At 49.0% G+C, this 13,346-nt stretch overlaps 1 protein-coding gene across 6 annotated transcripts in view; it reads right to left on the bottom strand.

Moving 5' to 3' along the window:
* Positions 1 to 13,346, bottom strand: part of USP7 (ubiquitin specific peptidase 7) — a 55,205-nt gene that overhangs the window by 662 nt on the left and 41,197 nt on the right. For all 6 annotated transcript variants that reach the window (XM_031687219.2, XM_072942229.1, XM_072942228.1 and 3 more), the window contains 19 exons: positions 11,542 to 11,651; positions 9,917 to 10,073; positions 8,973 to 9,117; positions 8,587 to 8,717; positions 7,710 to 7,844; positions 7,248 to 7,349; positions 6,993 to 7,098; positions 6,134 to 6,226; positions 5,977 to 6,044; positions 5,525 to 5,625; positions 4,475 to 4,628; positions 3,900 to 3,967; positions 3,306 to 3,414; positions 3,134 to 3,211; positions 2,266 to 2,366; positions 1,363 to 1,462; positions 781 to 900; positions 546 to 617; positions 321 to 411 (listed from right to left, as the gene is read on the bottom strand). In XM_031687219.2, the coding sequence (XP_031543079.2) occupies positions 321 to 411; positions 546 to 617; positions 781 to 900; positions 1,363 to 1,462; positions 2,266 to 2,366; positions 3,134 to 3,211; positions 3,306 to 3,414; positions 3,900 to 3,967; positions 4,475 to 4,628; positions 5,525 to 5,625; positions 5,977 to 6,044; positions 6,134 to 6,226; positions 6,993 to 7,098; positions 7,248 to 7,349; positions 7,710 to 7,844; positions 8,587 to 8,717; positions 8,973 to 9,117; positions 9,917 to 10,073; positions 11,542 to 11,651 (2,041 nt within the window). The remainder of the gene's footprint in view (positions 1 to 320; positions 412 to 545; positions 618 to 780; positions 901 to 1,362; positions 1,463 to 2,265; positions 2,367 to 3,133; positions 3,212 to 3,305; positions 3,415 to 3,899; positions 3,968 to 4,474; positions 4,629 to 5,524; positions 5,626 to 5,976; positions 6,045 to 6,133; positions 6,227 to 6,992; positions 7,099 to 7,247; positions 7,350 to 7,709; positions 7,845 to 8,586; positions 8,718 to 8,972; positions 9,118 to 9,916; positions 10,074 to 11,541; positions 11,652 to 13,346) is intronic.

Raw genomic sequence — 13,346 nt, 5'->3', positions numbered from 1 at the left:
GAGGAGCTGGGGCTCTGGGGCCGAGGGCGCCCACACCCTAGCCAACACCTCAGCAGCTCCCGAGCGCCGCACCGGCAGTCACCCCTGGGCCTCAGTGGTGTGTCAGCCACTGCAGCCTCCGGCCAAGGGCCCTGATGCTCAAGAGCTCATGGGCTCCAGGCTGCTCTCCTCGTCTTACAGGTGAGGAAGTGAGGCCGCGTCACCCAGCTGCAGGAACAGCAGTGGCGGCACCGGAACCCAGGGCCGCCCGCCCCCCGGCCACCTACCACGAACTTCTCAGACTTAAACTCGCGCTTAAGGCGACCCATGGAGGCTCTTACCAGGCTGAGGTTCGAAGTCTTTCAAGTTTACTTCATACTCATCTTCATTTATGTACTGGTGCCGGCCCATCATCACAATGGCAAATTTAAACTGAAAGACGAAAATTAAGAACGCCTCCATTAATTCTAAATACCAGCAAAATGCATTCCTCCGGCAAAAACGCCTGGCCAAGCCTTCAGCATCCTGCCTGCCAAATTATTCACAAGCATCCAAGAAGTGCTGACCTTTTCAAACTCCTTCTCCTGGATGTCCAGCAGGCTCTGAATCCGCTTCATCACTTCTCTGAAGTGCTCGCCCTACAAAGGACAAAGGGCACATGTGCTCATACAGCTCACACCCGCCTGGGCCACACGTGGCCCCCGGCGAGCCCACCCCGGCCCAAGGCAGGAAGCCAGACTGAACAACACTAGGCCACGTCCTGACAGGAGAGGCTCAGCTACTCACGGAAGGACACCTCACCTGGTGTATCCTCAGCAAAAACGGGATCCCAAATGTTCCAAACACCTCTTTGTGGAAATGTGCCACTGTGATCAGCATCTCGTTTTCCTTATCTATGTCTACCTGGTCCAAAGGTATTTCCTGGGGACACGTATTTTAAACACAAAGAGTTGAAGCATTTAGTTAATGCAAACACAACACTATATTTTAATTCTTAATTCTGACTTGCTCCTCCAGTAAGGAGTTTTAGGTCATATTTTTGCCAAAATGCCATGTTTGGATCTTCTTAGAATGTTGAGAGTTCAGGGCTAGGAGAAACACCTATTTTAAAAGAAAACTCCGGGTTTTAAGCAACAAAATAATGGGATTGTTCCAGTTACCGTGGAAATTTCAGCAGTTTTAAAATCAACAGGGATGCAGTTTCTGACTAGATGTGCTTAGTGGTCCATAGTTAGGGATCACTTCATCCACTGGTACGTAAATGTTTAAAACGAAAGCCACTTCTGAGAGTTGCCTGCTATTTGAACAGGTGAGGTGGCAGGCAGGCTGTCCCACCTACCGGGGGCTCCCAAACCCTCCCTGGTGCCAACAATGGACAGTTACCTCTATTCGAAACGTTCGACTCGTTGCAGGAGATAAACATTCTAATAGTTCATCTTCTTGATGCACACCAATAATCTTGTAGCTTACAATTTCTAGCAGCCTGTGCAAAAAAGGAAGGAAGTGAATTATAAGTTCACATGAAAAAAGTGATGGATAGTTTTCTAGAAAGTCTTTATTGTAAAGCTACTAGGTTGGTCTTCTTTGGGAAGATTTGAAATGTCACGAGCAGGAATCCAAGGGGAGCAGAGAAAACGCTGGTTGGTGGCCCCCTCGGAGCGCGTTACCGTCTGAAGGGGACCCTGTGATCAGGCTCTGGCTGGACTCGGAGCGGACGCAACCACGTTGGGGCCCAGCGATGGAGTTAAACCAAGTCTCCTTGGGCCTGTGTAAGTCTTTCCCGCAATGGCTCCACAACAGGCAGGGCTTGTGATACTTTTCTCTTGATATAATAAAGGCCTCATTCTTTTATTATATTGCAAAGAAAGCATCCTGGGAACCAAGCGCCCCAAGGGCTGTTTCGTCCCGCAGGCCGACTATAAGGCAAGGTGCTAAGAATAGCACCCGACTCTGAAGGAAAACCTGACCCTCATGTCCGGGGCTTCCTTCTTCAGCCTGAACACTGGCTCAACAGAGGAGGCGCACTTTTACCAGCTTTTTATTCTGTTTGAATTACTCTTCCTCTGCTTGGCTTTTCTATCTGAATCTCCCTTTTACTACAGCTAATTAATACCAGGAGAGAGGAGGAGGGAAGGAGGAGAAAAAGATTAAACTGTAAAATATTTATACAAACCACTGTAGAGGATGGGCTGGAGACCAGCATGGCAGCCAGGCAGGAGGCGCGGCCACGCTCAGCGCCCAGGAACGCGACAGCGGACCCCACCCCGAGCTCCAGGGAATGCTCACCTAAGTTTCCCTGATGCCTTCTCGCCGAGCTCTACAGCCTTTTTACATTCCTCTAACAGGTCCCGGACACATCCGTGCTTGTCTGGATATAGTGTTATTTCCTAAGAAATGACAAGATAAAGGCTTTTAAAGGACACACAAAAGTGCAGCACGTGTCTGACCCCACACCAGCCACCCTCCTGCCCAACAGGGATCCACCCCGACCCGGGAACCCCCGGCCCTCCGCGAGTCTCAGAAATGCCATTTTGAGGCAAAAGGCTTGCCATTCACAGGACAGCTTCTCAGGAATTTCTTCCCCTGGAAGGTCCCCTAAGAGCCTGTCCAATTCTCAGCACAGTGAGAGAGGATAAGGACCAGAGTGGACTGTGTCATGCCAGCCTGACCAGCTCCACACACGTGACAACATTTCTGACATGTGTCTCAGATTTCTCCTCAATATGAGTAGAACTAGAAAGGTGCACACTTCCCAGAAGAACCGCCGCACACTGCCGATTGCCCAGTGGGGTCGCTGTCGGCTCCATGTGCTGGGGGCCTGGCCAAGGCGCAAACAGATGAGAAAAGCACTGCCTGTGGCCAAGTAGCAAAAAGCACCCCAGTCGAGTGGTCCCTGGGGGGCTCGGCAGGAAAACGGCCCCTGGGGGTGCGGGCAGCCTGACACTGCCTTTCTGCCCACAGGCCTCAGAGGTGGTGGCAGGGCAGAGAGAACGGAGCTTGTCCCCGCCACCGCGCCCGGGTTCTCTGACTCTGGGGCCGGGGCCTGCAACACATGCTGCCACTTACTGTGCTTCCTTTGTTATTTTATTGGTCAAGGTCTGGAGAGAGACAATAAGCTGCAATTAAAAAACCCACATCACAGAAGAAAACTTACCTCTTCCCTAAATTGGCTGTTTAACCATATACACTTAAAACTCCGCCTGTTCTCAAAGTCTGTGATTTTCATCTTAAGCTAGTAAGAGAAGAGAGACTCATTTTAGTTACGCTTCCACAGAAACCCAAGCCTTCTGGTCATCACCCACAGTGACATTAATTTGGGCTCATACCTGCTGATAGTAAAGTTTCTTAGGTTGTCTAGGCTTGAAGAACTGTAGAAGATCTCTTAAAGTACCTTCATAATTATGTCTAAGAGGATTACCTGGGCCATCCCTATAACTACACAAGAAAACAGCATATAAATAAATGACTTGTTTATTTGCCTAAAACAAATACCCGTGAGTGAGCATAAAAGCAAACCTCTGGCCTTACACCTAGACTTGAAATTTGGACCTGGCACAGGGTTTCACTCTGAATGCTCCTGTCCCCCAAGGCCTAAGTCCCTCCGGCTGTCACACCTGCGTGCTCTCTGCAATGGTGACAGGGCCCACAGAAGCCTGGCTGGGCCGGACCCAGCTGGACACAGGGGAGGGGTGTTGACGAGGTCTCATAAGTAAGATTGGCTTTAGATGGGGCCGCCAACTATTTTGACATCTTGGAGTAGTGTGGTACAGGATGTGAGTGGTGACAATTCTGTATCTGAAACTAAGAAATGGCATGTCAGGTGAAGTGGCCAGCTACTTAAATTAGCTCTGAGATGTTGGATGAATTATGGCAAGCATGCAGCCAAGACCCCAGACCGAGCATCTGTGAGCGTGCCTCACCCTTGAGACTTGAAAAACTGGAGCAGCATCGGGTCGGTGTTGAGCCTTTGAGCAACTGTCTTCGCCACCTGGGGAGGGAGGGACCAGATGTCAGAACCAAGGCCCACGTCTGGGGAACCAACTGAAACTTGCTGATACACCTGATCATTGGTTATTTGCTTAATGTTCTTAAGGAAGTGTGACGTAAGCAGCCTGAATTCAAATGCTCCAGAGATGTGCCATCACAGGCATTAACTATATTCCTTAGTACATCACCATAGGAGAAGCCTATCTGAAGAAGAAAAGCTTTAAAGCGTTTTTCACTTTTAATGGTGAGGTCTATAGATTTATTTTCTGAAGACTCGAGAAGACCTGGAGGGGCAGGAGCAGGGCAGTGGGCAAGGAGGAGGAACAGCTCTGACCCCCCGGCAACATCAGCGCTAACCCACATCAATCAAGAACTTCCTCAGAAGGGGGGCTGTAAACCCCCTCCAGGACCAAACCCATCACACAGCCTCTTAGCGAGCATTTTTTAAGAACAGTGTGGTCCTTCTGGTGTGAAATGTGTGAAGGGAAAGGAGCATTTTATCGAGTACCTGAAAGTAATTCATTCTATTGGATAAGGTGACCACGAATCCAGGGTCATTGGGAATTGTCTTATCACAGAAGATCACATCGACCCGGTGGTAGAGGTCTCTGAAATACTCCTTTGCTGTGGGCAACTCACTGTTATCGTTTTCGGGGTCATCCCTAGGGGAGGAAAACACAGGTTACGGAGAATCAGAGTCCAGGCCAGGGGACACTGGTAGGAAGAAAAGAGGCATCGTCTCTCAAGCAGCAGTGATACCGCCCGGTGCGGATGTAAACTCAGGTTAACACTTCCGGACGCCAGGAGCCTGCCCGCTCCCTCTGCAACCAGGGACAGCAAGGAAAGGCGACCAAGCACAGGAGGTGCCCTCTGGTTCTGCAGACGAGGGAAGGACTCTGGATGCAGCGGGGGGCCCACAGAGCCGGCTCTGCCAGAGCCTATTCCCCACCAGGGCTTGGCAGGCTACTGCTTTCCTGTCGAGGCAGCAGAGCAGTCGTTGCTAAACCGAAAAACATTTACTGCCCAGCCCTTAGAAAAGAAGTCTCCTCACCTCGCTCCTGGCCGCTGTGCCCTGCAGCTACCCCCCCACCCCGTGGCCAGTGTTCAGCACTGCCCTGCCCTGGCCAGTTGGCTTCAAGTGCAAGGACGAGGCCAACTGCAATACCAGGCAGCTGTCAGACACAGACCGCACGGCTGCCGGCTTCCCCGCAGACAGACTGAAATGAATCGCCTGCGTGGCTGCGGTGTAAGCAAGCCCGTGTTTTAAGGGGCCAAAACAGCCCTGCTAGTCCACACAGACTCTTGCCACCCTGCCGCCAGTTACCATGCTCGCCACAGACGTTTTTAGGAAATAAAAGGATTCAGTGAGGAAACCGCTCACCATCCCTAATTTCCAAACCCAGAGAAGACCAACTTCTGTCAACATTCTGTCAACTTCAAACAAACCGTCACTCGGGGTCTAGAGACCATTTGTTACTGGGTTCTAGAACTTTTTTTTTTTTTTAAAAAAAAACTTCTCACATTAGCACAAAGATAAAATCTTTCAAAAAGTACATACTTCTGAAACACTATAATGTCACCATCCATCAGTTCATCGAGGGCTTTATCAAGAGACACGTCATAGTCCTGAATTCTTTCTGTTAAATTCGGTTTAACTTCCTACAGGAAAAGGAACACGGTTACAATGCAACATTTGTCCAATGTTTAATATGGTCATACACTGTATATAACTTATCCATACCCAATTCCACCAACACTACCTTTTTAATAAAAACGTTACTGTGAAATATTAATATTCATAAGGATATAATAATCACTCCCCGCCCCCCTCCGAGAGCTAAAAAAAAAAAAAGTACACAAATGCACAGACAGGATCCTGACTCAGGTCACCGAGGCTCTGCTTAGCTGCGGCCTGAACACAACGACAAACTCAGGGCCAGCAGAACACATGGGAAAGTCCTCCCCCAGCCAGTAACGATGTGCTGATTACGGGAAAATAAGGATCCAAACCTCATAGAGGATAAGGCTAGTATCTTGGATAAATCCTGCTCTGTCACACATAACCGGGAGCAAGTCACCTAGGTTCAAGAAAAAGCAAGAGTGTGAAGCTGTGATACACCGAGACTTCAGCGAAAGCAGCTCAGAAGGGAGTGCAGGCGGGACTCACGTATTTTACAGGATATCGGCGTGTAGATATGCCCACAGTAATTCAAGCTCCGCGTTTTGGGATCGTACATCTTCAAAAATAACATCACATCGTCTACAAGGTTGACAACAGGCTGGGTCAGAACCTTACAGTCAGTCCGTGTAATGTTAACAAATACTCATCTTTTGCAACTGAAATGACAGCTTAGGGCACCTGAAAGTTATTGTGCCCAATGAAGTGCTTCCTGGGGCTGCAGCATCAATCAAACATTCAGCCCACAGGAAACGCTGCATCTGCAGCAGTAAAGACGAGAGTAAGGGCAGAGAATTGCGGAAACCTTTAGTTTCAGACCTGGTACTCACTAGCTAGCTGAGCGTCACCGTGGGAATATACATGAATGGCTGTGTGTCTCTGACAGAGAGGTGACCACTTCAAGTAAAAAAAAAAAAAAAATCTATCATTTTACATTACAGCCAGTGTCACCAAACTTGGACCCACCTGTCTTGCAAATCAAACTGTGCTGAGTACGGCCAGCCTGTTCCTTTACATCATCTCTGTGGCTGTGTAGTTGCCACAATAGCAGGCAGAGGCCGTAGGGCCCACAAAGCATAAAATATTTACTATCTGGCCCTTGAAGCAACCCCTGCTCTGTTCGATCTGATGGACTCAAGGCTGCTGCTATTTCTCCACACCTCCCAGGACACTGCAAACCCACAGTCCATTCTGATCTGACTTCATGGAGAAGCCTTGAACACAGTGGGGACTTAACAAACACTTCTGGAATTAAAAGATTTGTCAGGGAAGAGCACCTAGCCCTGTGTGTTTGGGGTCCAGGGAGCCCACTCCACCTCTGGAGGGGCTGGGCTGGGTGGGCACTTACGATCTTTATCGAACTTGGGTAATGTCGCTCCACTAGCAGCCAGCTCCGGATCAACTGTTTCCAGAAATATTGTCCAAGGGTTTTCATTATCACTGAGTTCAATCATCTATTTCCAAAAGAGACGTCGATTTTAGATGATTTTAATGGCTAAGCGGAATGAAAAACTATAATCGGGTCCAACTCTACATAACTGGCCCTAAGGGAGGCGAGCAGCTGCACCTGCCCCCTGCGCACTCCCAGCCTGGCCACACTCACTGTTTTGTTGCCGTCCGCTTCGTTATCCAGCATTGCCGGCCGTTTGGTGCCATTGCTCCTTGCCTGCATGGGCCATAACCGAATTTGATCTTGTGGAAACCCCTGAAAACCACAAATTAATTGAAACAAAATCAGCTTATATTTTAATTCTATATCAAAGTAATGGTTATATGATTATGAAGAAAAAAAAATCACAAATTACAGCTCTCCCTGCTGATGGGGGGTGGACAACAGTGACCCGACTGTCGGGATCACTGGGATTCGGGGCTCCAAGTCCCTTTTACCAGGCGGGGGTTGGGGGTGGGGAGCAGCTGGGGAGATGAGAGATGCCAAAGGGCACAACCCGGAAGGAAATGAGCTCAGGCCCCACAGCTCACAAAAGGCAGAATCTGACCTCATCCAGTCATGAAGGAGGAGGGGAAACTGGGATGTCAGAATAAACCACCAAGGACGGGCACTCACCATGGTCTGAGAGAGGTTCTGGACAAACTCAGCAAGCGAGGAGTTTTTCAACACTTTGAACACAGTGTATTTCACTTTTTCTTCATCGTACATATCATTTCCTTGGTGGCCACAAAACTGGTCCTCTGCAACGATCTGAAATGCCATGAAAACGCAGAATGGACAAAACAGACAACAGACAAAACAGAACAAGATGACCCTGATCGAAACTGAAGTTCAAGAATAAAATGCTAAAAATTAAAACTAGTAGTCTTTCGCTTTAACGAATCTTCTTCAGAAGATGCAAGCAGAAAAGCACCAGAATGATCAAGAACTGAATCAGGTTCTGATTTAGAAAGATGAAAACCAGCCACGTCCACACAGCCATTCTAAACTCATGAATAAGCATCAGCTAGAAACCCATCTGTGTGGTGGTCTTCAAACATCAAAGTCAGGAAGCACATGTGCCTTTTTCCAAGTAGTCAACCTGTTAAAACGAATGGTTCTGCTTCCTCACTGCCACTAAGTCATGAGCCAAAACCGCCTGGCAATTCTCCTCCCTACTGGAGTGCTCCCTGGTGCTCCATACCCTGCGCCCACCTGCCCAGGCCTCCCCGGGGTTCTGCTTGCCCTCCCTCCCAAGCATCCTTCTTGGGCCGTCACTTCTCTAATCCCCTGCACTTTTTATAAACACTAACATAGCCCTGCTGTGTCTGTCTGTTGGCCCGAGCACCTCTCACGCTCAGTCCTGACTCTGAACGGCCCCTCAGTTACATGGTCAAGGAGCTGCCCAGAGCGGCTCCGGGAGCAATGCCCTGACCAGTCCCCCATCACTCCGGGGAGGGGAGCTAGGCTCCCAGGGCACTCGGGGCCGTCTCGGCTCTGCTTGGCGTCTGACCTGCACTTGCATGTACAGATGGGCTTCCTGCCGCTCCTTCCGCTTCTGAGCCTCGATCCTTTTCTCTTCCTGTAATCGTTCCACCAACTGCTGAGGGATATCATGGTCGGTGACAGCTTGTAAAACCTCACCTGTGGGACAAACGCATCTTCCTTCAACTCTGTGTGTTATGTCATCATGAATAAAGCAATCCACTAGAGTAAAATCACTTGGCCCACAGGTTCACACCAAAACCCACAAGCCCAGTCCAGCTGCTGCTAAGTGTTGTGAGTAGGCAGAACGAGGAGGAAACGGGTCTGCACAGGCGACAATGCCTCGGCAGGAGGACCCACGGTCCAGCGTAAGAGCTCCCCTCGGCAAGCGCACCACAAACCAGCTCCACTCACTGAGCTTCGACTCCCGGATGTAGACCAGCATGTAGGCGTTGGTGCAGTGCCGGACGGAGAGGTCGTCGTCGTGGCCCCCATAGTTGTGCTCGATTGCTTCCTCCTTCGTACACCTCGACACCACGTCATCGTCAAACTTACACCACTGCCAAGGAGAGACCACGGCGGAGATAAAGTGTGCACTAACTAGAAGGCAGCATTTTCCAGAAATACACAGTCTGCCTGAGGCAACGCTGCCCAGCACCTCTGCCTTCCTCCTTCCGTACTCTAGGGGAACTGCTAATATTCACCCATCGGCAATTTCTGTACTGTACTCAGCCTGTTTTCAGCTTAGGCTCAAACTCTCTCCACCATGGATGGAGCCATTTTACATGGTACTAACTCCTACAGTTAAAGGCTCGTCGTGATCTGTGCTGAGGGGCTCCCTCCATCAAATTTCCTCACAGCATAAGCTAGGCGGGCCCAACCTTTGCTCTCTTCCTCGCTGGCCCTATGGCTCTTGACTCAGACTGCAAGACCCTTTCATCTGCTCCCCCGATGAAGATCACGTGATGGGATCCATGTGTACCAGGCAGACTGCATTTCACAGCACAATGACGTACGCAGAGTAACGTGCAAACAATGCGTCCCCCCCACCTCTGGGCCACAGGAATTAGTGTGATTATTTGTCAGTGGAGAACAAGTGCCTTGTGCTAGATATAAAGGGATTCTTCCAAGGTCCGACATTTAATGCTAATAACCAGATGTACGTATAAAGTACAATCATAATTTACTATTCACCTTTAGAAGTATCAGCGATTAAAACAGATCAGAACATACAGACATGACCTCTGTTCAGAGGCCAGGAGGGAATCCTTCACTATCAAGGCAAAGTCTGAAGCTGAGCATCACTGTGAATTCCCTACACAGTACCGCATCCAACCCGCCCCTTGCCTAGTACTTACTTTGCCGTCCCCTTTGGGGTTTAGATAAACCACATAATGTCCACCATGATTATCTCCACTATGAACCAGGACTGCATGAAGAATGTAATTTGCAGGGTCCTTGGGATCTGTTTTTTGCAAAAATTCATCTAGTGGTAACTGTTCAGGGAACTCAAACCTATTAAAAAACATCAAGAGAAATACAGATCTCATTTATTTGTAAAATACTTCACCATTAGGCTGCATTTATTGCTGGACCTAGCTAACATTTGCTCATCTTTACTCGGAAAGGTTAGTAAATCTAACCTGGAAGGTCCTCTGAACAACTTCTAAGGCAGTTCCTACGCATTACAATAGGTTATCCACAAGTCAAGACAAAATTTGAAGCCCGATAAGAGAAAAATGCCTATAAAGCACTGATGTAACAGAGTTTTAAATTCCAGGATCAGACAACAGTCTTCTGACACAGTGACCGTTCTAGGATGCAGACATTTTCAAATGCATTAATGAATGATTCTGCTTGTCCAGGTCTTAGACCATTAGAGATAAACCACAGGTCTGAGAAATGTGGAAAAATCAAACTTGGGGAGGGAATACCTAACAAGGAAACCTACCCTGCTATTTCTAAGACCTGACGTGTTTTAAAAAATACAGGCTCCATCAACACTTCAATGACGTGGTCAAAATTCATCGGGGATGCCCTGAGGCAGGCTGGGCAGGAGGCAGGTAGACAAGGACCATGGTGCCCAGCAGAGCATGTGCCTGAACCCAAAGAGGCAGCTTCCGCCCAGCAATGCCAAATGCCCTGAACTCCTCTAAGATGCCAGAAATCTGGACTTTTATGTGAAACATCATGATTAAAAAAAATTTTTTTGGCAACTAACTCCAATAAAAACAGAAGGTGGGGACCCAACAAAGCACACCAGCAGGCCAGACCCAGTCTATAGGCCACTGGCCTGTGGGGTCTGCAGGAGGCAGATTCTCGGAGACCTGACTTTAAAGGGCGAGAACGGAGGAGCAGGCCTGGCTGGTGGCAAGCAATCTGACTGGGGTCATACTCTCCCTAGAGTTTGAGGGTTGACTGACCAGCCTCTAGGAGACTGCTGGTTGTCAGGTTGTACCCCTGGCCAAGGAGTACAGAGCACTGCTCAAACTAATCAGGATGGAAGTTCCGTCTGAACCAGATGAAGCGCGGCGTGGTCTCACTCTTTACTCTAGTACTTTAAGGCTCTAGATGCACCTAGAGGCACACACACCTACATTAGCATTCTTGACAATTCTAGCACATTGTATACCAACTGAGAAATTACAAAATATAGGAGAATCCTATTTAAACAAATGCAGTAACATCAAATTCCACTTCTGGCGGACGCAAAGCTGTGGGACAGAAAATGCCCTCTCCTCGGGGGCTTCAACCTGCCGCAGCGCAGAGGGGCCAGGGGTCCTTCGGAAGGAGACACAGAGGAAGCAGCCCCTGATACTAGTCATCCCTTTAAAATTACAGTTCTTGGGACACCTAGGCAGAGGGGAACCTAAATAAATCAGAGATGAGACCGAAAAGAGAAAGACTAAACAAAGCACCGAGACTAACCCCCTAAATCAGGATGCTGGTTAAATCCTAACTTCCACAGCCCACTCTAGATTACCTATCGTTGATCTTGATGTTTTGGTCCGTCTGAGGGTCATACATAAATCTCATCAGTTGTAGATGTAACACTGGCGGCAATGTTAGGAATTTCACACCTTTCTCCGCTTCCTGGACAGTGAAAAAGAAATGCAAATTTAGTTCACCTCTACTTATTTCTTGAAGCAGTTTCTGAAAGCAAGTGTTTCAGCAAGATGGGAACACACGGGCGACCTCTGGGGGGCGGCCATCTAGGATGCCTTTAAAGCGTGCTGTTTAGACCGTTATCAGGTCTGCTATTACAATAGCGCTGCAACGGCTTGTGTGTGTGATTCCCTCTCACTCTGCATTATATTATCTTGATATCCAGCAACAGGGGAACAGTGGCGTAAATTCAGGCTCAGTCACTTGCTGCCGCATTACATACTCATTTAACACTTCAAACATGATGGAGAAACACAGAGAAGTCATCAAATGGAAAAGGAAAATGATGACAATTATGTAAGACCAGGCGTGCTTGTGGAGCACCCGAGCAGAATCTGCAGGCGAGCAGTCCCAGGACGGGGGCACCTCCAGCGACCGCCGCCCTCCCCTCTGGGCTTTGAAGATGTCCACTTGAGAGCACAGACTGGGGAGCACCACTTGGAGCTCACTGACCACTCCAGCTCTGACAACTATTCCGATCAGTATCAGCAACACCTTTGACCACCATCACGGCCTCTGCCTGGTTATCGGCAGTCTCTGTGTTACAGGACATCCCGACCAACATCCCAACCTTCCAACAAGGGCTTCTGTGGAGGGACCTAGGCCTCACTCCTCTCTCCACCTCAGCCAGCTCCTTCCTCGCCCAAATAAGCCTTTGGCAAATCCGACCATCACTGGGCCATCGGTGGCCATCACCACAGCTATATTTCCAGTAAGTTGTAACCTCATTTCTAACACCTGCTAGAAAACGTCCACTTGGAGGAACTGGGGGTCTGTGACAAGCCATGTCTTCGTGGCAGTGTTCTCCAAAGTACATTCTGGGAAGCAAAACAAAAACCCAGGAATCTGCCACACAAAGGAATGGCAGGGTTTTACTACCACTTGAAAGAGCACTGGAAGAATTCTGTTCCTGCACCACTGTCCACTGAGGCTGTGACTCTGAAATACATACTGCTCACCAGACCCAAAACCATCCAGCGTGGTCAAGGGCAGTTCCTGCGACTTGACTAAGCACATCCAGCAGCATGTTTGCTAAGTGATCTACAGCTCAGCGTCCCGAGTGGCCTGAGCAAGCAGAAGAACAGCAGGTCTGTGATCCACTGCAAAATGGGCTCACCAGCACCATGAATTACAAATTAGCAAGCTTGGTGAACTCAGGATGGTCTGAAAAATTACACACTAGTTGAGCCAATGAGTCAGGGTTATGAGGCTGCAGCTCAGATGGATCTGTGAGGACGCTACTGATGCAGTACCCAGTCTGCTGGAAAGGCCACTGTCTTTGTCCCTCTGTCTGACCACAGACTGCCACTTGTTCACGATGCTCGCTGCTCTGTCTGAAGCCCAGAGTTCCTGTGGGGCCACGTGGAAAACAAGCAGTTCGTGGAAAAAATAACAGAAAATGTACTCCTCATTCTGGAAGTCAGGATCCTCAGAAAACTAAAACTCCACTGCAAAAGAAAAAAAAGGCTGGGGCGCAGGAACCAAACATCACCACCAACCGAAACCAGAGTCCACGTGGCTAAGCAGTTCTGTTTGACTCAGAGAAGGTCTGGTACCGACACTGGTAAGGTAAGGGACAGGACAGAGGAAGTGGGGGCTGAGGGTGGGGAACCTCCATGTGTC

This window comes from Vicugna pacos, chromosome 18, assembly GCF_048564905.1.
Source record: "Vicugna pacos chromosome 18, VicPac4, whole genome shotgun sequence".
Lineage (NCBI taxonomy): Eukaryota > Metazoa > Chordata > Mammalia > Artiodactyla > Camelidae > Vicugna > Vicugna pacos.
The sequence above is the reverse complement of the archived record's forward strand: the minus strand, read 5'-3'. Positions and strand labels throughout refer to the sequence as shown.